At 41.9% G+C, this 25,688-nt stretch overlaps 1 protein-coding gene across 1 annotated transcript in view; it reads right to left on the minus strand.

Annotated features, from left to right (window-relative positions):
• Positions 1-25,195, minus strand: part of sorcs3a (sortilin related VPS10 domain containing receptor 3a) — a 214,908-nt gene extending 189,713 nt beyond the window's left edge. Inside the window, exons 1-2 of the mRNA XM_062436064.1 lie at positions 24,926-25,195; positions 24,521-24,808 (exon numbers count right to left, since the gene is read on the minus strand). Coding sequence (XP_062292048.1) covers positions 24,521-24,808; positions 24,926-25,195 — 558 coding nt within the window. The remainder of the gene's footprint in view (positions 1-24,520; positions 24,809-24,925) is intronic.
• Between the last annotated feature and the right edge of the window lie 493 nt (positions 25,196-25,688).

Consider the following 25,688-nt stretch of genomic DNA (forward strand, 5'->3'; position numbering starts at 1 on the left):
CAGTGAGACAGTTAAATAATGCATTGTTTGATGGACATAGAAAGCAGTTGTATATGTAAGATGTATATGTATATATTTAAATGAGAGTCCAAGTGTCACAAAGTGTTTATCTTTTCATGTCTAATCTGTTAAATTCTCTTCTCTCAAAGAAGGAACTTAAAATGTGAATATTCATGCTGGTATGTGGTCATGTATGCTAATTCTATTGTATGTGTATGCCACTACATAACCGAGTGATACTGCTGGAAGTGCAGATGCATCACATCATAAGATTGAAACTTTTTCAAAAACTAATAATATAGGGTTTCCTTTTTTAGAAACTCAAGATTCCAGGTGTTTCTTGTCACTCTGGTCGCACAATTACAATCATGTGAAATACGAGGGAAGGCTCCATTAAATTTTTTTTTTTCTTTTCATTTCATGTCTTTCTGTTTTTGGCAGATAGACAGTTTTTAGTGAAGTGAAGTATTTATAAAAAGCTTATGAAGTTCAAATCCTGCCTACTTTTATACCTCTGCACACCAGACCAATCACTGCTTAAAGTATGTGTGAAAGTCAGATTGTCTGTTTCACAAAGTAACACAACTTGTTGAAGGAAACATATTTTCTAACGCGGTGGCTCATCTTTAATATTAAACCAGGAAAAACTCTTTTCTCTCTTATGCCTGACCTCTGAAGTTTAACTCTTAGAAACATTCTATAGAAATGAGAAAAAATAATTAGGAGTTATCTTAACATGAAGCAGCGGTGTAATGGGGGGTTTGGGAGGTGAGGAAATGTTCACTATGTGTGGGAATGTAATTTAATACCACGTCAAATAGCCCCGCTAAATTGACGCTCATTAATTAAAATGGTTGCAACGCATCCTTTACTTGGCCTCTGAGATGTAAAAGTGGAGAGATAAAGGTAGACCTTGAGCAAATTACTGAGCAACACAGAGAAAGACATCATTTGGGAGACGGGGAGACAGAAGGGGAGGGTGCGAGTTTGATTAGACAAGCTCAGAGAGGGGCTGTATTTCGGCCAAGGGCCATTAATTACCGCTGTAGTTCAAAACAAACTCTCTCTCCTGCTGAGTTCATCCCTTCCCGTTCGCCATCAGCCACATGCTCTGTCAAATGGAAGCCCCTTCATCGGGCTTTGGGGTCCATGTTGCACATTGCATGCTTATCACCCCCAGAACTGTGCAGATCACCCAAACACCCTGTAATTAGCTCTCATAGACCAAAAGCCATAATCCAGAGACTGTCATCACTGCTGTAGAAAGTTGTGCAAAGTTACTGATCGAGTTCCTTAACGTCAGTTTTATTGTTTATAGGATGCATTTATAGAGGTCTATCAGGCACTCCTGAATGACTTTGCTATCATGCTGTATAGACTGTAACACCATACACCAACATATTGGTTTTCATTATCAGTACATTACATACTTGCTATCTATGTTCTATGGCATTTCATTTCTTTAGTGGAAAGTGTCCCTGGTATAATGAACAGTCAATGTATGTGTTGTTCTTAGGACCTTCAGACCAAACATTCTAACTTGACTATTGTTGCATTGGATATAAATTACAATAGTTTTCATTGGAGAATGATAAGTCAAAAAGGTAATTTCTATCATAAATAATCATTCAATGCTTCACTATAGAAAACACACTGAAACTTTCTGACTGCCAGGTCTTCTATCATGACTAGATTATGCTCTACTTTAACTTTTCTTTTGATTGTATAGGTCGGACTGTAAAAGCAGGTGCACCACGAGCATGAATATTGTTTTAATTTCAAATGTGAAACAGCTGCTCAGTCACTAATCTATAAAAAGGAGGGTGTAGACTATTGTTCAATTAGCCGAGAGGTTCGCTGGTTTCCACCTGTCCTCTACCTGCGTTCTGCACAACAAAAGAAGCAGGAGATTACAGGCGACCCCTCTGATCCCTGTCGTTACCCGTTCAATCATTTCCCATCAGGGGAGAAGCTCAGGTCAAACGTGACAAAGAAGCACTTACTGCAAACCCAGTTTCTTTCCAGCTGCATCGTCGCCCTCGACAACGTATAAGACTAGAACCCCTCGTCCACCGTGCAGCTTATGCTAGAAGACTAGACTGTCCTGTTTTTACCATATATACCGAACAGTATTTAGAGGTTTCAATCAGTTGGGGTTCTGGAAGTATAAGTCTCCTTCATTTTCTGCATGTACAACGAGCCTTTTCCAATGCTTGTTCTTTGATCAAATGTCAAAGGTGTAGAAGCTTGTATGAATACAGACTTATGAGTCCAATGGAAAACTTTCATGAAAAAAAATCACTAGGCTTAATATTCTCTTGTGCACACCTGCTAACAGCAAGCAACATATGATGCTTTGTAGAAACCTGCTAATACATTCAACAGTTAACAGTGATGGGTTTGCAGTGGTTCAGAGTCTGGGTCAATACAGGAAGAATCCAGTAACTTTGGTGAGGTGTTTTGTTCCCCCACCTAAGTTGGCCAATCTTCACCTCTGATTGGCTTTTTCTTCATTAGAAGAACATCGGAATCTCATAGTGCCACACCAGACAGAACACCACGTGATTTTTAGCCATAACACGAATCGACTGTTAAGTTATCTAAGAGAGTCATGTGTTTCTTCGTTGAGCTACATTGACAATATCATCATCAGGGTTAGGGTTTGGGTTGGGGAAGAGCCATGAGCAAAGCGGGTCGTGAGGGAATTTCCCAACAAATTTAATAAGTGAAGTAATGATGAAAGCTTATTGACGAGGATTGGACTGGATTTTAGCCCTCATGTTCATGGTTGGTTAAAAAAGGGGGGTATTATATGGTATTGTTAGGTCATTTTAGGTACAGTGTTGGAGTGTTGAAGTCATTTTGGGTGAGGCGTTAGGAAACAGAGTCAGGATGGATATCAGCCTCTTTGGAGCGAGAAGTGAAAGGTGGTTGTGTGAAAGCTAGACCATTGTGTGCAAAAGCCTCACAATGTCATAAAAAGAGGAAATGTTAGTGTTCTGGCTGGTGACGTCTGAAGTGTATGAATATGAGATGTACAATGGATTTCTTGGGTTTCTTGCAACAAATCACTTCAATTCAACAAGTCTGATATTTAACTCTCAGAGAATTGAAAGGTAAGGGTCCTTGCAACCTCTGCCCTCTTAGGTACAGGTCTTGTAAACACCTTTGACCCTATATACATTTGTGCATATCTCGTAAAACTGAATCCATGCATGCAGTAACATTGATATTGATTATCAGCAGGCCTTAACAATCTTTCTTTTATGTACTCAAAGTCTTCAGTAATTTGAACTCATGCGTTATGTTATTCAGATCATCAATCAACTATGAGAATTTCCTGGTAAATAAGAATAATCAAATGAAGTGATATTTTTAGTTCCAGGGGGAAAAAAAGATAAATGACAGCAGAACTCACACAGCGGTTTCATTTCTGTGCCAGGGAGGCATGGCAGCCATTTTCTTTCAGCTGGACTGTTTTAATGCAGAGCTCTAATCGATCAGTATTCATCCTTCATCCACACTGGATTTACGGAGACACAGCCCACGGCTGCCATAGGGCTGCCAGACCTAAAGAGAAATGGCCGGAGGAGCTCTGCCATCCACCATCCACACTGGGAGGTTCCAGACGCCTCCGCCACACAGGCTGTTTACTAATCAAGATTTACGCCATTCGTTTGTATATATCAATAAATCACTTCTGAGTGCATGTGGATGACCATGAATCTAAAAACAGGAGTAGATCCCTAATTGCCTCCCACAGGGCTGAAACAAATATATACCATGGTTTTACCTCCCAGGGTTTTATATTAGACAACGGGGAACAAATGCGTTGTGTTTAATTGCTATATAACCATGGCTTCCGGGGGAGATTTTCATTATTAGGCCGACTTGATAGCAAGAAATGATTGTCCCAAGTGCCAGAGGCAAGGCTGCAACATATTCTACTCAGTGTTTTGAAAAAGCTAATTTCTTTTAAGTCCCTGTCGAGAGAAAATAGGTGTTTTCTAAATGTGGGATGAAATGATCCGACAACTAAACTAAATGTGTCACTTAAGGCAGATTTTCACATTTCAAAACGTCGGCCTCTGATGAGGGCGAAATGTCTCTTTCCTCAAGGTGTATCCAGCGCCTTCGCCGGGGCCGGATGGAAAGGAATATTACACGCGTCTAATAGAGAAAGAGATATCCTCTCAAGGTCACTAAGTGAGTCCACGATATCTGCAATAGACAGAAGGACCCTTAGAGGAGAGGAGGAGGTGGAAGAGCTGAGGAGATGGTTTAAGTTCCTGTCCTTGGGGAAATCTCCGTCCATCTGGGGAGTCGCTGAGAGCGCAGCCAATTCACACGCTCTAACAGGCCCTTAATTTGGGGAAACATATGCCACCGCTTAGGCCTTTTGGAATCTGTTCACATGGCAGAAATTGGTTGTTATGGTGGACATTAGCTGGTAGACTAGGTGAGGAATAAATAATGTTATTCAGAAGTGACGTACACATTAACACTGGCTCTTTCTTGTTTTCATCCCACGTCATGTATTTGCACTCTGTTGTTTATTCGTGACACTAAGAAATATCGAATTTTCCACATTGCAATATGGACATTTTTAAGACAACATTTTGAGCACTTATAATCCATGACACAAAATGCCCCTTTGTTTTTATGCATGGGGATACTGCAAATGACATTGCATAACAGCACACAAAGTTAAATCCCTCTCTGTTTCTATGGTTAAAACCTGGAGGCAAAGAACTGTGTTGGAAGAAGTATTTAGATTTTTTTTTACTAATGTCAAAGTAGAAATACCACAACATAAAAATACTTCATTATAAGTAAAAGTCCTAGCATTCAAAATACATTCAAAAGGCCAAAAGCAGTTCATATTTTTGCTTTTGCTATTTTTTGTTTTTTGGGGTTTTTTTGTGGATGGGTGGGTGTAGGGGGGGGGGCACTTGGGGGTAGCAGAAGAAGCTGAATACAACTCTTGACATATTATGACCTTTTAAAGTATACATGAAATGGTGCAACTGTGCAATTGCCTATCCGACAGACAGAGAGCAACATTAGCATTCATTCAGAGTCATGTTCCTGTTCCTCCACAAACTCCAGAGGGAAATATTTGACACTAGCGTTTACTTGCTAAATACTAAATTTGTCTAGTGGACAGGTTGTGTACAATGACTTTATCAGAGCTTTTGTGCTGGAAAAGAAAATGTCTGCTTTTGCTGGAAATGAGATCGATTAGAGAGGACTGAACAGAAAAGTTGTAGGACTTTGAGGCTGAACATAGAGCTGAGGACTCTGTGGGTTTGTCACTAGAGGCCTAACATAGTCATTTGAATCACTGTTACTATAAAATACTGTGACTTTCAGTACTAAACTTTAAGGAATATTGAACCTCAATATTGTTTTGGTAAAAACTGAAATGTATCTGTAGCACTGGGTATTGAGAATCTTCTAGAATCTTCAAGTCAGATTTGATTCATAGCTCAATGTCAGTAAATATTATACAGTTTGTATTGGACCACAAGAGAGTTGCAAGACTTCACAGGTAGAGGTGTAGTTACAGTAATTGTGTATGGTTGGCATGGCCTATGTGTGTGGTGGTGGGGGCCCAATGTGATATCTTTCCATGGGGTTCCAAAATCCTTGGTGGCGCCCCCTGTGTGTAACATTTGCTGAACAGTGGCTACAAATGACAATGACAAGTGCTGAAACTTTCTATAACAGTTTCTGTAACTGTAATACAATAATTCCAGTTACAGAATATCTATCTAATGTTTGCTACTGTTGTTGGCCTCCATAAACTAGTCAGACCAGACCGAGTAAGGCTGTAGCAGAAAAATCTCTGAGTGTATTGAAGTGATCAAGTTTGCATTTAATTGCTTACACTGAATCAACTATTGTCTATAGGTCAGTGACTAATAAGGGTTGGTAAGATGAGCAATTCAAAAATATGTTAAAAAATAGTTTTAAAAGAAGCATCATAAGTAAGAATGAATGCTCCTGAAAATGTCAAATGGTGTAACCATAAAAGAATGATAAATATTCAATATTTTATCCACCTACAGTGTATTTAAGTGTACTTATACTAATATTTACATCTTTCATCGTTCCTGATCGACATGATTCCCCAGAGTAAATGTAATATTTAGAACAATTATATTCCATTACCTTTATTTAATATAAAAGTTATAATGTAAGATCATGCCAAACTAGTTGATATGGTGTTTTATTGAGAATGTACTGTTTTTAAGCAAGTTGAATTATTTGGTACAAAGTTTTTATGGTTACACCACTTAGACATTTTTGCCATAATCCTCTAATATATTCTCTCGAAATGGATTAAAAGCAGAAATTTGATTCTGGGTCCACAAAAAAAGAATGTTTGCAAGTTATTCATACTTTTATTTTCACATTTTAACCCCTTTAAATTTGTCTAAACCACATGGACACAAAAAACACCACTGACCCATAAAACAATGCATAGCTGATCTTGTTAAATATGTAAAATCTTAATCTGAACAGTAACAGCTGAAACATACATCTAACAGTAGAGTATTAAGTACAAGTACCTTAAAATAAAAAAGCATTTTGAAAGGTGAATATAAAGAAATGTATGAGCTTATGTGGTGTTGGTTGGGAGAGTTAGTGCCACCTTCGGGGCCGGAACAATCTTTGCCAGCGCGCTCGGACTCCAATCCTTCCTCTTTGAATAAACACTATTTCCAGGGGTCCTGGCACGGTCACTAGTCGTCCAAGCTCTGTCTGCTGCTTACTGAGATGAACAGCAGTGACATCTTAACGCTGATTATTCACACCCAGCCACTGCAGCTGATAGCATCACAGTGTCAAGTCTGCAGTTCACTCTTTTTTTACGGTTGCTCCGAGCCTCAACTGTATGTTACTGCAACACAGCAGCGCGGCGCTCAGAGAAGTTTTCTAGTACAGTGGCAGCCCCGGAGGGAGCTCAGAAAAAAATGTGGAGTGGGCTCTTTCAGTAATTTCAGTCCCAGCCCCCCCACCATGCGCATCAGAGCCCCAGGAGCAGTTACGGTCCGAATTGTGAATCCACCCACACTGCATGTCACTCTCTATAACACAGAAACTGTGAGCGTACTATCTATGCCCACCACACATACATGTCCACACATGCCTACATAAAGTCCTGCAGGAAAACTGTGTGTACATATATATATATATATATATATATATATATAGAGAGAGAGAGAGAGAGAGAGAGAGAGATAACTAGATATATAGAGAGAGAGATAACTGGAAAACTGTGGACATAAAGAGATGGAGTCGATTACAGAATCAGCATACTGTAACAACAGGTATTACATCTTCCGACATTCCCTCTGCGCTCGTTTCAGAGTGCTTGCTGTCACGCCGCCGCTGTAGCTATCTATAATCTTGTCTCCATGTTGCATCTAAGGTTTGATTATGAGTGGGAGCTTGGCATGTTGGCACGCTCTTTGTCTGTCTCCTGATAGAACACTTTCCACTCGGCTGAATTACCCACTCCGTGATGACTCGATGCAGCAGAGCAAAAAATGATGCTCCCCAGTCTCCCCGTTTATTCAGATTCTTTCAAATGGATTCCTTAGGCCCCCCACTCGTGCTGCAGACTCGAGTGGAGCAAGGCTTTTTGATATCATATAATATAATGTCCACTATAACTAGATTTTATTTGAAAGATTTGACAACGTGTGCATACACATTCGACTAGAATGCTTAAAAAAAAAATAAAGTGTTATTGTGGTATTGTTTGATCCTAATTTAGTCTCTTTAGTTTCTGGATGCACTCCAGTAATTCAGTTCATTGGAAGATACTGCCATCACTAGAAAAAACTAAAATTACATGTTAAATGCACTGAGAAAATAAATTGTTCTTGTGCCAAGGCGGAATAACAGGAAAGATTTCAATTTAGATTATTTTCATTTCCATAAAAAAAACTAGCTTTCTGTGCTTTGTACAAATGTATTAAACTGTTTTACTCCCATTGCGTCGTGACTCCCCCCTCTAGGTGTCTGGTTTGATTGATTGGTTTGATCCAACACCGGTCTTCCCTCCCTATCAGCACTGCAGTGGTCTCAGTGCTCATCACCCTATGTGCGGGGCTGGTGCTTGGGGTCGGGGGGGATCGTACGCCCCCCCCCCCCCCCCCTGACCTTTGACCTTGTGTTGACAACTCAGCTGCCTCCTCAAGTTGCAGGGGAGGCTCATGTGTGTCTTGGTTAGCACGGGCGATGACATGAGATGGAATATCACAGGAACATATTGGCGTGCGGCTCTCACTCCTGCATTGACGTTCTATCCACAGAAAGATAAGACATGACAGGCGGTATGCAAAGTGGGTCGATATTGTTAAACCGGGATCTTTTTTTTAGTTTTATGTTTATTTACAGTGAGGATGGATGGATTGAGCAACACTGAATTCGGCAATATTGCACATTGAAATGACTTTACACATTCCTTATTATTGTTTACACTGCCGCCGCTCCGCAGCAGTAGATCTATCATCTATACGATGAGGGCAATAAAACAAAGAGAATCATTATTCTGTTGGGTTCAAATGTCCAATGAGACCTTTGTCACATCCTCTCTTTCTCCTTTCCTGTCACTCCGCAGCATGCGCTAAAAAGCAAAGCACAAAGATCTTAAAATAAACCTTTCAAAATAAAAACAGCCCAGAGATAGTGAAGTGGTAAATTCCACATCTGGGGCCCCAATGGCCAAGGACGCAATAGGACCAAAACTTTTTTATCCTGTGTGACTCCTGCCTGTCTAGTCTTCTAATGCCTGAATAAAAACTAAACTATGAGTCTAAAGCTATAATAGTGGCCTTTATTACATGAGTCCATAAAATGTCAGAAAATAGTGTAAATGCCCATCACATCTTCCTAAAGCCACATGTGACATCTTGCTTGTTTTGACCAATCAACTTTCCAGAAACATTCAGTTTAAAATTATGTAAATCAGAGAAAAAAAGACCTGTGATAAGTGTTAATGATGAGGTTAGAAACCAATGAATTAGCCCTCCTATTGTCCTCAGGTCAATTTTGACCCAGGAGGACAACAGGTGTTAACTCAAAAATGAGGTATAGATCCATTTAAATGAGGCCTATTGACCATAATTTTCAAGTTTGAACAGAATTGGGTGATAATTTATACCTTACGCTTTATAAACAGTCAAACCAGACAGGGTCAATTTTGACCCAGGAGGACAAAAGTTGCATCGTCAACAGGAAAACAACAAGAGGGTCAAATAGAAAAATACATTTAACTTGTAGTGTAAGAAAGGCTTTGGATGGAACCGAAACGACTTGTTGATCAATCAATTAGTCGATTGACAGAAAATGAAATGCTGTAGTCATTTATCAATAAGTCTAATAACTAATACTGTCAGGTGGCAGATTCACCTATGTAAAGATTTTCTGTTTTTCTTTGTAAATGAATGACTTTTGAAACTGGGAATAATAATCAATAATGAAAATAATCTTTAGTTGCATTCTTAGATGGAACATGCAACAATCCCTTGCTATTGACATTGTAATCCTTTTTCTTAGAGAAGTACAAACATTTAGAACTGAGGCTGGTGCTGGAGGACAGTTGTTAGGATCCAAAAGCACCATCTCTCCAAAACAATATGACCATGTTCAGCAAATGTAATGACAATCTGTCTATTAGATGATATATTGTGACTAAAGTTGGCACTTCGGGTCAAGAAAGCGGTTCATCCGCTGAGAAGCATGAAGGGGCTCAGTAAATTGGCCTTATGGTGGTTGCTACGGGAACAGTCACGGATTCACAAAAATCACTCCGAATATCAATCACCGAATCAAATTTCTCTGTCATGTGTGGAGTTGTCGTGCACCGGACCGATATGTTGGGTGGAGAATTGGACAGATAGACGGATAGACTGACCAACATTGTCACAGCCAGCAGGGTAGAAATGATAAATGATAGCTGACACTCATCTCTCTTTAGGGAAAAATGAATGAAATGAAAAAGTGAAATCATATGCCACACTATGACCACCGTATCCTAAAGCGCCGCGCCAAGATTTCGGCTCCACCTAAACTACCCTTCTCGTAGCGACGGCTGAAAACTGAAAAGCTCCTTAGATCCGAGCTATCGGCTGCAGAAAAAAAAAGCAGAAGAATCTTTACTAGTCGGATTATCTCTCTTGTAGCAGCCCCGCTTCTACAAATGCTTTTTCTATCTGGTAAACCATGTAGCTTTAAATTCAATTAGGGCCACATAAACATTTTCATGTGTGGCAAGTGAGCTGTGAAAGGGCAGCAAACAGGCTCAGGCTGCAGCTGGGAGAGAGAGAGAGAGAGAGAGAGAGAGAGAGAGAGAGACGAGCAGGGGGCCTGATCTACTTCTAGAGGAACAGAGGAGGGAACAGATTTGAGTTGCTGCAGGAGATGCGCTGTAATATTTAAGCATGCGCCCAAGTAGCTGCTAGTTGTGAGTCCAAGAGAGCAGTCATTTTTTATCACTGAGCATGTGTGTGTGTGTGTGTGTGTGTGTGTGTGTGTGTGTGCGTGCTGTCATGTTCCCATCCATCTATCTGACCCCCCCCCCCCTTGCCTTCTCTCATCACACACAAACACACACAGTTTCTTATCCACCGTTTTCAATCAATTATAGCATCTTTTCATCCACCACAAAGCAAGACATTTTTGTTTAATGACATCTATCCAGCTACACTCATGCATTTAACAACATACAACATATGCATCATTCATTATCTAAGAGCACTGAGGCTGTATAGACTCAGCCTGGCTGCAGCTCTAAAGTAAGGGGGTAATGAATAATCAGTGGTCTCTCCCTCTCGCTCTACTTCACTCTCCGTCCTCTTGTCCTGCAGCTCATATTACACTTCATTATTATTTAGGCTACCCACTCCCTCTAGTGATGGACAAAGGCACTGCCTGAGGAGCAGCCGGTAGGCAGGCAGGCGGCAAATGTGGGACCACAGGAATGACAGGAAGAGTTCGCCACGGGGGGCTGGATGGCGTGCCAGGCTGCTGGTAGGGAAGCACAGCGGCGGACCGAGAGAGGAGCGCTTGTTTGACGAGAACGCACGAAACGGTCGCTTCCGCGTTAAAAACGACTTGGTTTAGTGGCGCGAGATGTGTTGAGCTTTGTTTCAGGAAGTGGTGAAAGTGCTAAGAGGCACAAAAGAACAAAAAGCTTAGGAAGGAGAGAGAGAGGGTGAAAGAGAAAGAGAGAGGCACACAAACAGACTTGATTAAACGGCTCTCTGCTGTGAAAAAACATGTTCATTTGTATTTAAGTGGCGCAATGTGATAATTACCTGGGCTGGGTTTCTTCAAAGCTGCATGCAACTCTGTGGGTTCCCAACCAGGCCTAGTCCCCCCCCACCCCCCGCTCTCTCCTCATCCATCTCACTGGTCCGGATGATGTAGCGATGCCTTCACTGGCGGCCCTACCTCGGCGAATGTTAATAATCATACACAGCCTCCACTTTTCCTATCTGCATTCCCAGCACTTATCGGCGGGATATCGTCTTCGAATGATAAACGCAGCGAGCAAGACAACAAGCAGGACGGTTGCTTTAATAACCCATGAGTTATTAGATCAGATGTCTGTCTTTTGTTCGGAGCAGAGCAGATTAGAACAGTAAGAATCAAGCTGATTGTATATATACATAATGAATATAATGACTCACTGTGGAGCTACATCCCCAGAACAAAAGGTGAGTGAGAATTCAAGGTACTGAACTGAATGGAATGAATTAAATAAAGTCTCCACAGACGGCTCACCATGCAACAAATCATTGCTTCAATTTGAGTGGTTTCATTTAAATTCCATTATGTCTTTACACTGACCTGTTTAAAATCTGATAGTAACTGGAATGAGATCCATCCCCTTCAAGATAATTGATACTGCCAGAGTCTGGGCAGGCCACTTGGTGGAAATGGGGGCATTATTCATAATTCATTAAATTTTATATAACTGACTTACTTTTTAAAGATTACACAATAACATCTTCATTGTAAAAGCTGGAACCACCGGACTACAAAAAGGCTTTATTGTATCGACGGCCCAGACGTAATGAATTTAAATGAATCACCCCCAACCCCCCCCCCCCCCCCCCCCCCCCCCGTGGATGTTTTGTCTGAGGCGTGCTGTGTAGTCTATTGCCAAACTACTAAATTACCACAGTGTGTTTAGTGTTGAATTCAGGTGATTCCAGGTCAGTTTATTGCACTCATGTTGGACATTTACAGTTTTTGTCCATTTTTTTTTCGTCTTCCTAATGAAAAGGCCAAATCTGAGCTAATGCTGTGATACTGTGACACCTTGGGGATAATGTGTGATAATTGAGATGGCTTTAGCATATGGCTACTATTGCGAGCATACTGTGAGAGTCAATGGGAGCCATTTGTGCCTCGTGGGTGAAGAAAGAAAGACAAATTTGATTGTTGATCAGAATCTATGTACTAAGAAACAAAATGCATCATAATCATTTTTAGGTCTGTTTTCATTTAAATGTGTCAAGTTAAAGCTGTATTAATAATGTTTTATTATTTGAAAGTAATACAAAAAAGTTACATAATACAGCCAACACCATATTGTGCAAAAAAGAGACACTGATAGCGCACGGACGGACAAGACAGAGCAGAACAGAGTGACAGCACCTAGGGAAAGTGAGAATTATACACAAATCTATACATTATCATTTATTCCCACGCATGCTGCTCAGACTGATCTCAGTCATCAGCTCTTCTGGCAGCAACACAGCATCTCTTCCTCCACTCTACAGGGTCGGTTGTGCCTCTCTCGCTCTGAAACTTTCTTTGTGTTTCCCAGTAATAGGTTTGTAAGTAACCTACTACCATTTTCAGCTACATAATGTTTTTTATAAATATAATTACATATAGGAAATAACCATTCTTCTGATAGTAGTTTCCTGTTCTTATCCCCACCCCAGTTATTACATCCTTTATTCTTGATGCATTCTTGGTTTTCTTATCTAGACTATAGTGCAGGTTGTTGTTTCTTGACTTAATCCAAGAGTTTAGGTGGTGTAGAATGCAGGAAAGGACCACCAGACCCGGCCGATTCTGCATCTTTTCCAAGTTTACTCTGCCAATTTTTACAACAAAACCAGGCACACATGCTTGCACGTCATGTCTTTTTTCATGCGTCATCATGTTAACTTCATGTAAACGAGTATGCAATGGTCCTTAGTGTAAAGTGGTAGAGCTGGTCTAAGTCAAGCATTTCAGAAAAAAAGACCCCCGGATCTCGTCGATTCTGTATCTTTGCTCCCCAATTTTACAACAAAACCAGTCACCCAATGCTTGCATGTGTTATCTTTTTTTCTATGTGTTGGGGCATAGGTATGCAATGGTTATTTGTCTTATTTTATGAATTCATTGCATGTTACTCAGGACCTCAGTCGGTGTAAAGTTATAAAGCTGGTCTAAGTAGAACAAAGTAGTGTAGCATTGCAGCACTAAACAAGGCCAGAGAGAGGTCAAGTGAGTCAATTTACCACCAAACAAATGAACAACAATCAGTACTACTAAATAGAGATACAAATCTCTCTCCAAGCTGAAGTCAAAAGTTGGCAGCCCTGCAGCTGTCTACTTGCCCATCCAGCAGACACAACATTATAGTGTTTGGAGTCATGTTTCTAGCCACGTTGAAAATGCATATCAACATCTCTAGCTAGATGGTAGATGGTGAGCAAGGTAACATAAGACAATAGGCTTAGAGAAGCTAAAGAAAGAAGGGTACACAGTTGGGTGTAAGCTGCTTTAGCAGGATTTCAGTGCAACAACTGACCTCTGTCACATTGTGGTCATTTGATTCATTGTTAATGTCAAAAATATTGATGAATGCAGTTTTATACCGTCCCAAAACCGTGCACCATCCAAAAAAAAAAAGTCTCACTGTGGCTGAACTGTTGCTGCCTTATTTTCACAGTAGCCTGAAGGTATATGACACACCAGGAATGATACTGAGCACCATTGATTGTAAAGGCCCACTATCAGTCTCTCTATGACAGGACTGGGCCAGCACTGTGGCTACCTTTCCCGAGAATTATTGGAGATTTAGAAGGTTTAAGCCTCCACTTTTGGGCAAGAAATGTAGTAGGAGGTGCCAGGTTTGGGGGATAACTAAAAGTTCTTTGCATCAACAAATGACAAAGCAATAAAACTGAATATTCAAGAGGGTTTCTTCATTACAGCTACTTCCAAAAAAAAAAAAGCGTTAAAGCTTTACATTATAAAAAAAGAAGGACCCTCTCATTGATGCTGCCTTTTTATGTGCTGCTCTCAGCACGATGAGCAACGCTGCAGAAAATCACCGTGCTGTTGACGCAGGCAAAAAAAAAAAAAAAAGAGGCTTGCAAGCTGGTGCACGTAAAAAGTGTCAGGCTAAGGATATTTATTTAGTTACACGCCTGTTACCACTCATTACTCAACATTACTGCTGTGTTCAGTACAACTTCAACTCGAGACACCGTGGATAAAGTGCAAAAAACAAACAGAGGGGTCGATCTGGTGTATTTATTACACAGGCGTGAAAAAGCAGGGGGTTAATGTAAAGTAGAGGAGACGTCAGCGCTTATGGGTTTACTATGTGTGATTATCCATATACAAGCATGTTTGCACTACACTGTTGAATTTCTGTATTTTTTTTAGTTGCTGCAGACAAATTATCCACTGGGGAAATGGTAAATGGACTGTACTTATAAAGCACTTTTCTAGTCTTTTGACAACTCAAAGCACTTTTTACATTACATATCCCATTCACCCATTCACACACATTCATACACTGATGACAGGAGCTACCACGCAGGGTGCCAACCTGCTCATCAGGAGGAGACTAACATTCATACACCAGCATAGCCATTAAGAGTAATTTGGGCTTAAGTAACTTGCCCAAGAACGCATGGACATGTGGACTGGAGGAGCTGGGAATTGAACGGATCTTCCGATCAATGGACGATCTACCTCATGAGCCACAGTCACCAAAATAAAAACTACATTTCTTGTGCTTTTCTTTGTCAGTTAAATAAGCAAAAAAGCTGAGAATTCTTAAATCCCTATGCTCCATTAAGTTTTCTATGTGTTAGTGGCAGCTCACACCCATTACCAACACACATTAACACCTATAGTATCATCCCATACACTAACGCACACCAACTGGAACATTCACACATCTAAGCCATTTATCACCGCACGTGTGACAGCGTAAGGCGACTGCAGTCTTAGCATCCTAAATTCTGACAGTAAACAGGAGCTACACACGTAGACGAAGGCAATCTCCTCTCGTGTCTCCACTGACAACAGGCCAGACTGGCAACAAAAAACCAACTGTCTCACTCCTCTGTGCATTAGCTGAAAAAAAAAAAAAAAATGATTACAGCCGGCAACAGTTTGTTGTCTGTTGGATCCAGGTGCTCCTTCTCAAAGATTCTTGAAAGCAATTATCAGCTACAACAACATAACAAATACTGTTTGGCACACATTCTGCCTGTGATTCCATGAGTGTCAAAGAAAAATAGAAATCCCAGTGCACTGTAATACAATCCAAAGCAACTATCCTGTAATTAATGCAATTTTTGTCACAGTTTGTTCATCTTGTAGCTTTTGAACATATCACAATTTTTTTATCAGCAGCAGTATGTGCATTTTCCATTTATCGAGTTATCCTAAAGCAATGAGATTTTTGCTGAATGGGGTCAATTTCTGTGATAAAGACGCTTGCTAAAGCATATGCAGCACAAGTAGAGAGAGTCATTGAGTCAGCTACGGTTACATAGCAGTAATAACTAATACTAACATTCACAAGGAGCTACAGGTCATATCAGACCACGTAAGGCAAAACCCTCTGAGTGTGTTGAATTCAGCAATTTTGGCTGTGCTTTTTATTTTTTAGTTAATTTTTACATTTTAAGTAGGAAGGGTCTTTCAAAAGTCGAATAGTGTTAGTTAAGCTTGATAGTTTATTCTTGACTTTGAACATTTCCCATGTGGCTCAACATCCACTTACATGCTAGTTCCCAGCCAGCATGTCCATGTGGGCCTAACTTGGGTTAAATGCGGGTTACGTGGGTACTGAGTGGGCATGGGCTTGAACTGGGCAAATTTTGTTTTCAGTAACATGGGCCCCACATGTGAAGCCCACGTGGGCTGAGTGTATGAACTCCATAAGGGATGTAAGTGGGCTAAGCTGGCATGGGCATAAACAGGGAAATTTGTATGAGCCACATATTTTATCAGAAACATATATACATGTGTTACTCACCCAGTTGGGCCCTACCTGAAACCCAGCAGAACCCACCATGGCCACCATGGAAACTGTGGACAAACCCTCTTGGGACCCATATTGCAGCCCAAATGTAACCCTTATGGGGCCCATAAGGACATGCTGGCTGGGTTTTAGAGTTTTCGACCATATCACATGGTGACATTAATTATTACTCATTGTTGAGAGTGTGCCAGACAGAGTAAAAACAGTGTGTCAAGAGCTGACATTTTCAACAAGGTAGTATTTTGTATTTGTTTGTATTTTCATGTTATTTAGAGTATGAGTAAATGCCTTTAAATGGAGCCTTGGTGAAATGAAATGCCAGGTATGCACCGTGTTCACCTATATTCATTGACTAACCAAAGGGATTATTAGCATTGCTTTTACCTTGGCCTATCATACTCTTTATTCAGTGTTTTTTTCTCAAAGGATTATAAGAAGGCGACTGTACTTTCTGTACCAGTGGAAGCTCCACCCTCTCAGAAAACACCTATAAAAGAGCACGAGGATTAATAATTCATTGATATCCATGACTACTCACAGTCTCCTTTATAAAGCAGGATTATATTAGCACCATACCCGTCAAACAGTCTAAACAACTCTTACGGTGTCATTAAAATTTTAAGAGCAGCTCAGCATCAAGGCTGCGTAAATAAAGAGACAATTACTGGATTTGATAGAAATGTGATGCAGTTCCCATTGAAAAGGATGTGAGTACAAACCTTTAGGGGTGGGGGTGGGGGGGGGGGGTGGTGGTGACTTATAGCCGGTTGAAGGGATGATTTATTTAAAGGGCACTTTTCAAGCTGAGTTCCACACCAAGATAATATGGACAGTCAGGAGTTCAGTCACGTAGAGCAGCTGCCGAAGTATTTTGTGCTGCTCCAGAGGGGTATTAATAGAAAAACAGAAATTCACAATCATTAGCATCCATCTCCTGCCGCCATCAATGAAAGATGCTTACACAATCCGTTTGGGTAATGGGAGATATTTAAGCAGGTTCTTACCATTATAATGCAAATGGAAAAAAATAAAGAAGCGGACCTGATTGTAAAGTTAATGCAGCGTGCACCCGTTTTACAGCCACTTTCAATCTCTCATAGATAAACCAGTAGATCACTTTAATTAGACAATGTGTTAATTGACTGCAGGTCCTGGGGTGTGATGTGTCAACATTAGTCTCCATCAGTGACAACCTCCTCCGGGCACGACACCATTCACTCCGACTGAGAGTGAAACGTGATACTGAGAATAATTGAGGGTATGCGCATGTGTGCATGGTCGTGCATGCGTGTGCCTACATGTGCGAACAAGTATGTCCCTAGGTGCCTGTGATTATGTGTAGTTGGGACCTAGTGAATAAGTGTGGGAGGGTCGGAGTCTGCTCAAGAAGGACAGCAAAGGGAAGAGAGAGTGGGAAAAGCGAATGGAGAGAGAGAGAGAGCGAGAGAAACGCAGCGTGCGGTCTACCGCTTCACTGTGGTCTGACATTATTACGTGCTCATCGCCTGGCCGCTCTTTCCCTGGCTTGCCCATGTTTGGAAAATGGCAAGGGACATCAACATTACAAGGTATCGCACTTGGCTTAGAAAAGAAGGTGGATAAGGTCAAGATGCACTGTGCCTCTGGGACGTGGAAGTCTCAAAGCCGAAGCTCGATATTCCTTAAGTCAATCCAGGTGTTCAAACTCTGCACGGCAAGAAGAAGACAGTGAAGAAGAAGCTATTCTCATCACAGTCCTAGTAGGTGGTACCCCGCATTCTCTGGATACCCCAGATGGGGGAAAAAAGGCATTTAATAGAATAGAAATTAAATCAAATTAAATTTGACACTTGGGTGTACCAATGTAATTTACACACACTTTACACACACACACACACAAGCACTTCTCTCTACCTCGCTCTTTCCCCCCCTCACGCGTATAATGTCAGCATCCTTGTACCGCTGAACAGGATCAGTGGCCAAGCGTATGATTATACTCAACCCTCTAAAGTCGTAGCGTGGTAGCTTCCATCAGCGCCTCAGCCACAGCGGCAATCATACAGGAAACATAATGAGGCTATTAGGTTTGGCGAACGCAGCCTTAAAGCCTCTCGTCCGAGCAGCTGGGTTTTTTTTTTACCACGCACGTGCTAACGTCTTCAAAGCCTTTTAGCGCCTTGATGTGATCCGAGATCCTCGGCGGACTGCTCCGCATCGTGATTGGATGGCTTCCTGAATGGCTTCCTTAATGTGGTAGCGAGTGTATGCCAGGGCGCAAAAGAGGTACGGGCTTTAACAATATGTGACACATTTAAGTTCATCCGGTGACCTTTAGCAGGAGTTTTAAAAATGCACTCTCGAAATTGTGCTGACCCAGTTAACACAGAGAGGGAAAGAGGTGGAACTTCTTCTTCTTTTTTTTTTTTTTGGGAGTGCAGTCATGAGGGTTAGATGTTAATGTGTTAATCTGATATGTTCTGCTCAACTGTATTTTTCTGGTTGTATTTCAAACGATGCGCCTGGATGCACCGAGCTACCCATACAGAACCTTTGTCAGCAAACAACGATTTTTTATTCCGCAACAGCTAACATCTGCACATCTACATATTAAAGTGTCCTGAAATTAGATATGACCATACCGCACGTATTCGATTCATCCTACACATGGGAATTTGAAAGCTTAGGCGTACACTGTAAGCATTAAGTGACAGTACATGCTTTTAAAATCCACGCTTCATAGAATCAGGAGGTCAAGAGTGAGCCTCATTTTCAGCCCCCGACTGTTTAGGAACTGAGGCCAAGTCGGATTTTCCATTCATGTTTTGTGGCGCATGGCCTCTCGCCACGCCGTCATACATCCACTGAAAAAAAAAAAAGAAGAAAAACAAGGGACGGGGAAACAAATTTGTAGACACTAATTAGAGGAGGAGGAGGAGGGGTTGTACTGAGGAGAGATGGAGGGATGAGGGAGATAAGGCCCAAGGCTACATTATTTATGACATTCTAGTTTTCTCCTGTCTATTCCTCCAGAGCAGAGGACCACCAGTGTGGCGAGAGAGAGAGAGAGAGGGATGGAGAGAGAGAGAGAGAGAGAGAGAGAGAGAGAGAGAGAGAGAGAGAGAGAGAGAGAGAGAGAGAGAGAGAGAGAGAGAGAGAGAAAAGGAAAGAACAGAAACAACTTCTAATGAATTATCATCAGTAATTTAGGTCGAGGGGTGAGAGGGGCTGATGAAAAGTGAGCGAGGAACAAGATCTGCCTCATCCTAAATTGCACTGTAGAAGCTGTGACTGGAAAGGCTACGCACAGCTCTGCCTTTGTCTTCCTATATATATGTATATGTATGTATGTATGTATCTATGTATGTATGTATGGTGCATATTATGACCATAACATGCAAATAGCAATGTGGTCTGGTTGATAATGTATTCTAGTACAACATTTTTTGCTAGATTTCATTGTAAAACTCTCCTGTTTTTAAAAGATAATGACATCCAGCAAAAAAGTATTGTTTTCGCCTTAAACCGAGCATGTGCATTACGACATGTGTTGTGTGTGTGTGTGCGTGTGTGTACAGCCCGGTACATGTGTGTGTTATTGCCGCATGACATTTCTTCCCTTCAAAGACCACTCACAAGCCTGTGTGTGTGTGTGGCTTCCTTTGCTTCTCAAGAGGGGATTTGGGAATTTCAAACACACACACAGTCAGCCCTGATGACTTGCCAGATATGACTGACCTGCCTCTGCGTGAGTTCTCATGACTTTAAAGACCGCTCGAGTCGAGCCCATACTCACACCATCTTATGCTAATTTCCCCTAGCCCATCCCCCCCCCCCCCCTTAAACGGATTGGAGAACAACAAAGGAGGCGCCGTGTGCCACAGTACATGAAATAAACATCAAGGGGGGGTGAAAATGTGGCATTGATTACCCCGAAAAATAAGCTGATATTTGCGGTGACCGTTTTTCTTAAAGGAACGTATTCGTTGTGATTATGCTGTTAGGATGAAATCTCAAGGTCCCCCCCCCCCCCCCCCCCTAGTAGAGATGAATCTTTCAAGATCACATTAAAAGAGACACTGCAAGAGCTATCCATTTTATATACAAGCTGTCAGTCACAATGCCATTATGCTTAAGACTGCTGAGGGTGGGGTGGGGGTGGGGGGGGGTTGCACAGCCTCAAAGATACTTGAGGAAAGAACTTGTCACTTTGCTGTAGGGATGCTTCATTGGAATTACGCCCATGAATATTATAAATGACAGTCAGTCTCAACATTGCTACCTCTACATTCCCAGTTAATATCGAGGGTTAAGGCTTCAACGTAACCACAAGACACATGCAATGACAGATGGATAGAAAAGAGAGGTGAGGGCAGAGACAGGTGCAAAGAGACAGTGAGAGTGCATTAGCCTTGTGTACAAACCTCAGAGGACACCCCCACCCCCCTCAACCCCCCGAATCCCCCAGGAAACCCACAGCAGCGTCATGTCCTCCAGGAGGTAGTCAGAGTACAAGACACGGCCGATCAATCGGGCCGAAATAGGACTGAGAGAAAGTCTCTGCACCAAGAGGTTGTGAATTTATGCTCGATGCCGAGGCCAGTCAACCAGACAGCACACCAGTCAGCCAGCTGAGATTCATTTACATTTATATTCTAGGCATTTAGTCCAGAGGAATTTAAATGGTTGAGCAGGTAGGGATTTGCTGTCCTGGCTAAAGGTCAGAGGAACAGGGTGCGTGACATGTCATCCATCCAATCAGTTTGTCAGTCTGTCAAGATCAGTTATGTTCCAACTCAAATAAAAAAGACTTATAGTCCCAACAAGTCCTCCTTTCTAAATAATTAAGTATGTTTTGTCAATGCCTAACAAAGCTGACCTGTATCAGTGGTTTCTAATCTGGCACCCCTATTGGCAGGATGAAGTTGTTTTTCAGTGCCTTCCAAAATCCATATACCTGTCACAAATGATTCATATGAGCAATTTACCCACCTGCCACCTCCATGGTCATTGTTCAGCAGGCATTGTTCATTTAGGCAACTAAAAACGACTTGGTTAAAAGTATTTGGTTTGTGGTTGTAAAAGAAATTTGATGTATGGGATAATTAAGGTTAGAGAATGATGATGCATGGGTAATGAAGAGCTACTTAGTCAAGGTTAGGCATCAATTGTTTGTCGTGTTTTAAATGAACTACTTGGTTAAGTTTAGGGAGAGATTGTGGTCAAGGAGATGGATGTTAGTAGTTGGACTGTTGGTAGGTGACACAGTGTGATACTCTCTAACCAAGTAGAGTTCTCTGACATCTGACTTTGATACTGGAGGTTGCTGCTTAGAGAACGATGATGGTCATGAATACATGACAAACTTCTTGATCGGTCTTAGTTAATGATCAGTGTCAGGTTAAATGAATAACTCTTTGGTCAGGGTTAGGGAGAGATTGTGGTCAAGATTCAATGAGATCAATGTTATTAACTGTTGGGAGGTGACAGGATGCGATCATGGCTTACCAAGTAGCATTCTACAGTGTCTGACTTTGATACTGGAGGCTGCTACTTAGTGAGGGTTAGAGAATGATGATAGCCATGGTTAAATGACCAATTGCTTAGTCAATCTTATGCTAAATTAAGAAGTTTTTGGTCAGAGGAATGAAAAGATTGTGGTCAAGATTGAAAGAAACCAACCAGTATGACTTTTGGTCGGAGTCATGGTGCAAACAGTAGCCTCCGGTGTTAGGGTGGACCACTTTGTAAACCTGACCTCCGTCCTAAGAGGGTTTGGAGCGCAGTAAGTCCAACACTTATACTTTTGCTTCTAATAATAAATAATAATAATACATTTTATTTGTATAGCGCTTTTCTTGGTACTCAAAGATGCTTTACAGAAGCACGGTTAAAAAAAACCACAAAGAGACAACAGTTATTTTCTGCATGGTCACAAGACTTAGCTTGTCAGGACAATATACTTTTTGTTATTATATTATGATTATCTCTTTGGCTTTTTTCACTTTATTAAATAGCAGACAGCGATGGAACAGAAGGGGACGTAGGTAGAAAACACAGGGTATTATATGCAACTAAAGTCCCTGGCCAGAATCGGCCATTGGACATTATGGTAAACATGGTAAACATCTTAGGCCACAAGGATGGCTCAGGTGGTTTTAAATATCTAACTAAACAATCAGTACTGTCACTTTTCTCACAAAGACAGATCTTGTAGTGAAATGTAGGGAAACAATTGAGCCAGCAAAAAGGGAACCACAGGCAGTAAGTACATAGTCAAGGTTAAGGTGACTGATCTGAGCGGGTCATCCATCCAACCAGCCAGTCATCCCGATAGCCATTCGCTTACTCTCACTCTAACTTAAATACTGCTGGAGTTAAGTTAGAGGACTTCAAGCTCAATCTCTCTGTCCCTCCACTCCATTCATCACCAGAACAAGCACCAACAGCCAATGAAGATTAAGTAGCAGATCTCCCACACTTGAGGATGCTCTTGAGGCCAGGCTTCATTCCATTTCTTTTCCCCATGAAGTAAAGAAAAAGACTTTGAAATAGAGGCCTCGCTCTTCAAGATAATTATTAAAGATTTAAAGCTGAGGGGCAGCGGCACACACATTGACCCCCACTCACCCTCTCCATCCAGCGCACGCACACACACACACACACACACGTACACGTACGCGCCCACACAGGCATGTTCCTCTCACACCGCCTCAGTCTTCACTGCGGGTTAAAAAACAAGTGCATGTACCGTGTCATAATCAGCTCAGACAAGACTGAATATGTGGGATTTTTTTTTTCAAACAGAATAAAGGGAGTAGAGCAGCCATAACAACAAATTAAGCTTGTGAAACCCATCGGCTCTCCGTGAGCTTACATGGTTGTGTAAATGACTTTGATTCATTTTGCCTCATTATTCTCTTTTCTATGAGGGCCCTCTTGTGTAAGAGGGGCAGGAATTTTCGTCCATTCGGTGTTCAGACCGGGTTTGACTGTGGTCTGTGTCATTTCAGAAATGAGTGAGCGGCACTGTGAGAATGATTTGCTGCCGCTGTAAAGATTTACACGTGTTATGGCATGAGGTTGCCCCTGTCATTACTGACCTTTACAGTAATGTTGTGACACTAAAAGGACAGCGTGTTGTCTTCCTATACTGCAGGGAAACCTGTTAGGATCTCAATATTGATGACAAACATTTTCACAGTCTTTAATTAAGAATCTAGTTTTCTCTAAGTGAAAACTGTATTTTTTTTTTCAGAGATTGGGGAAATAAATGCAAATGTGTGTCCACTGTTAAATAAAGTGAGACTTTTTTTCTCAATTTTTTATTTTGCATCACTACTACCATGATGGTACAAGTCAGTGTAATCCAAGAACCCATGTCATTAGACAGCATTGTTTCAAGGAGGAACACATCTTCTCCTTAGTGATAATGCAGATGAAGGGTAAGACCCAACCTCCAAACACTGAACACCACCGTTTGGAATGTCTAAATGTTGGCCATCATTCACATTTGAATAATATATTGGCCATACATAGACCCAATTGATTTCTGTAATTTAGGTGTTCAGCTCAACAGCCAGTTAAGCCCAAAATTCAAAGGAAGCATCAGCAATTAGAGAATAAATTCATGATCTAACGAATAAAAGGATTTATGGTCGATTGAGCAATAATTCATGACTCCCTCCTTCCCCAATCGATTCATTTGGATGAAAAACCTCGCTTCAGTAAGAGGGAATGAATCATACATTAGCATATCTCAAATTCGGCGCAAATAAATCATAAATATTTTTCTCCCACTAAGACTATAAATCACGATTTACTTAAATATTAAACTCACAATGCGCGACATTCGGTTCATGCACCAGATTGCCACAAGTACAGATGTTAGGATAATGTCACTAAACAGCAACAACAGAGATGCAACAACAGAGAGGAGATTTTCGTGCGTAACGGGAGAGTCAAAGGTCGCGGCTGAATTCGGTTCACAGTCACTGCACAAGTCTGGCATTTAAGGAACAGTGTGCGTCGGTGCGCATCTGTAGCCTACAGTGCACCTGTTAACAGTGAAGCACAACTACACAGCACAGAGTATCTGCACTGTGCGTCACGGAGTTTTATTCGCTCAGCTGCTCAAAACCCCTCACTCTCAAGAAGGAGTATATTTGAAGTGTGGAGACGTGAAAAACAACTGTATACAGAGGGGAAATAATAAAACAGTGCTGTACTTACGCTGCTGTTTTGCCCTGACCAGTAGACCACCGCGTGGTTATGCGCAGAGTCCCCCGTCAGAGAGAAAGTGCTGCTGGTGAGCTTTGGCTCATCCTGCCGGTTATTCCCTCTCCCTTCATCCCTGTTCCATCTATACTCGGACCTGCCCTGCTTGTGTCCCTCTAATAACGAGCCCCGATCCTCCGAAGTGGCTGCATTAACGCCAGACCGGCCGCTCTCGCTGAACTCGGCAAACTCAGGACCGCTTCTCCTCGCTCTCCGGAGCGCAGCATCCTCACCCAATTCGGGCTCCCTTTCCTTATCACTGCCGCGGTGACTTTTCTCACTGGACCCCGCATCATTTTTTCTAGTAACTCCATCCAAACTGGCATCTTGAGGGAACTGAGGGGCATCCTCGGCAGAAACGCCTGTCTCATGGTGGTCGTCCACTCCAATATTTTGGTTTGCAAACCCGAGTTCCCTAAACTCTACTCGGATGTTTTTTAGGGGACTCGGCTCCTCTGTCGGGTCAGTGCGCATACCCAGCTGTAATTCCTCCAGGTGAAGTTGAACTGGCGACGGGCAAGATGCGCAAGTTATCTCCGCCTTGACATTTTGTAGGGTATGAGCGGCTATCATCACCCAGATACCCAGAGATAAGTGCAAGCCTGGGCAGAAGCCAGCCCAAGTCTCCATCACTGACAGAGAATTGGGGGGTGAAGGACCGTTGGAGACCTTATCCGACACCTTAACTCCCTTTCTCTCAGGTCGATATGGAATAACTGACGCCTCGATTGTCCGGCTGGTTATTTTTTTGGGGGGGTGGGGAGGGGGTGCTCTTCAGCGAAACTGTTCACGTCCAAGGATTCTTTGGTCGGGAAAGCCACCACACAGGAGGGAGGAGCTGTATCGCAGCCAGCTGCCGAGTGTGCGTCCGGAAGAGACAGGGGTGAGAGAGAAAGAGAGAGAGAGAGAGAGAGAGAGAGAGAGAGAGAGAGAGAGAGAGAGAGAGAGAGAGAGAGAGAGAGAGAGAGAGAGAGAGAGAGAGAGAGAGAGAGAGAGGAGCGCTGTCCATGGTGCTGAGCCTTCTCCTATTATTTCACTTAGAAGTAGTTTATGTATGAACTGTGCAGACCAGTCTACATTGCATGTAATATCATAATCTGAAATTAATCATTTTTTAAAATTA

Source organism: Scomber scombrus, chromosome 2, assembly GCF_963691925.1.
Source record: "Scomber scombrus chromosome 2, fScoSco1.1, whole genome shotgun sequence".
Classification (NCBI taxonomy): domain Eukaryota; kingdom Metazoa; phylum Chordata; class Actinopteri; order Scombriformes; family Scombridae; genus Scomber; species Scomber scombrus.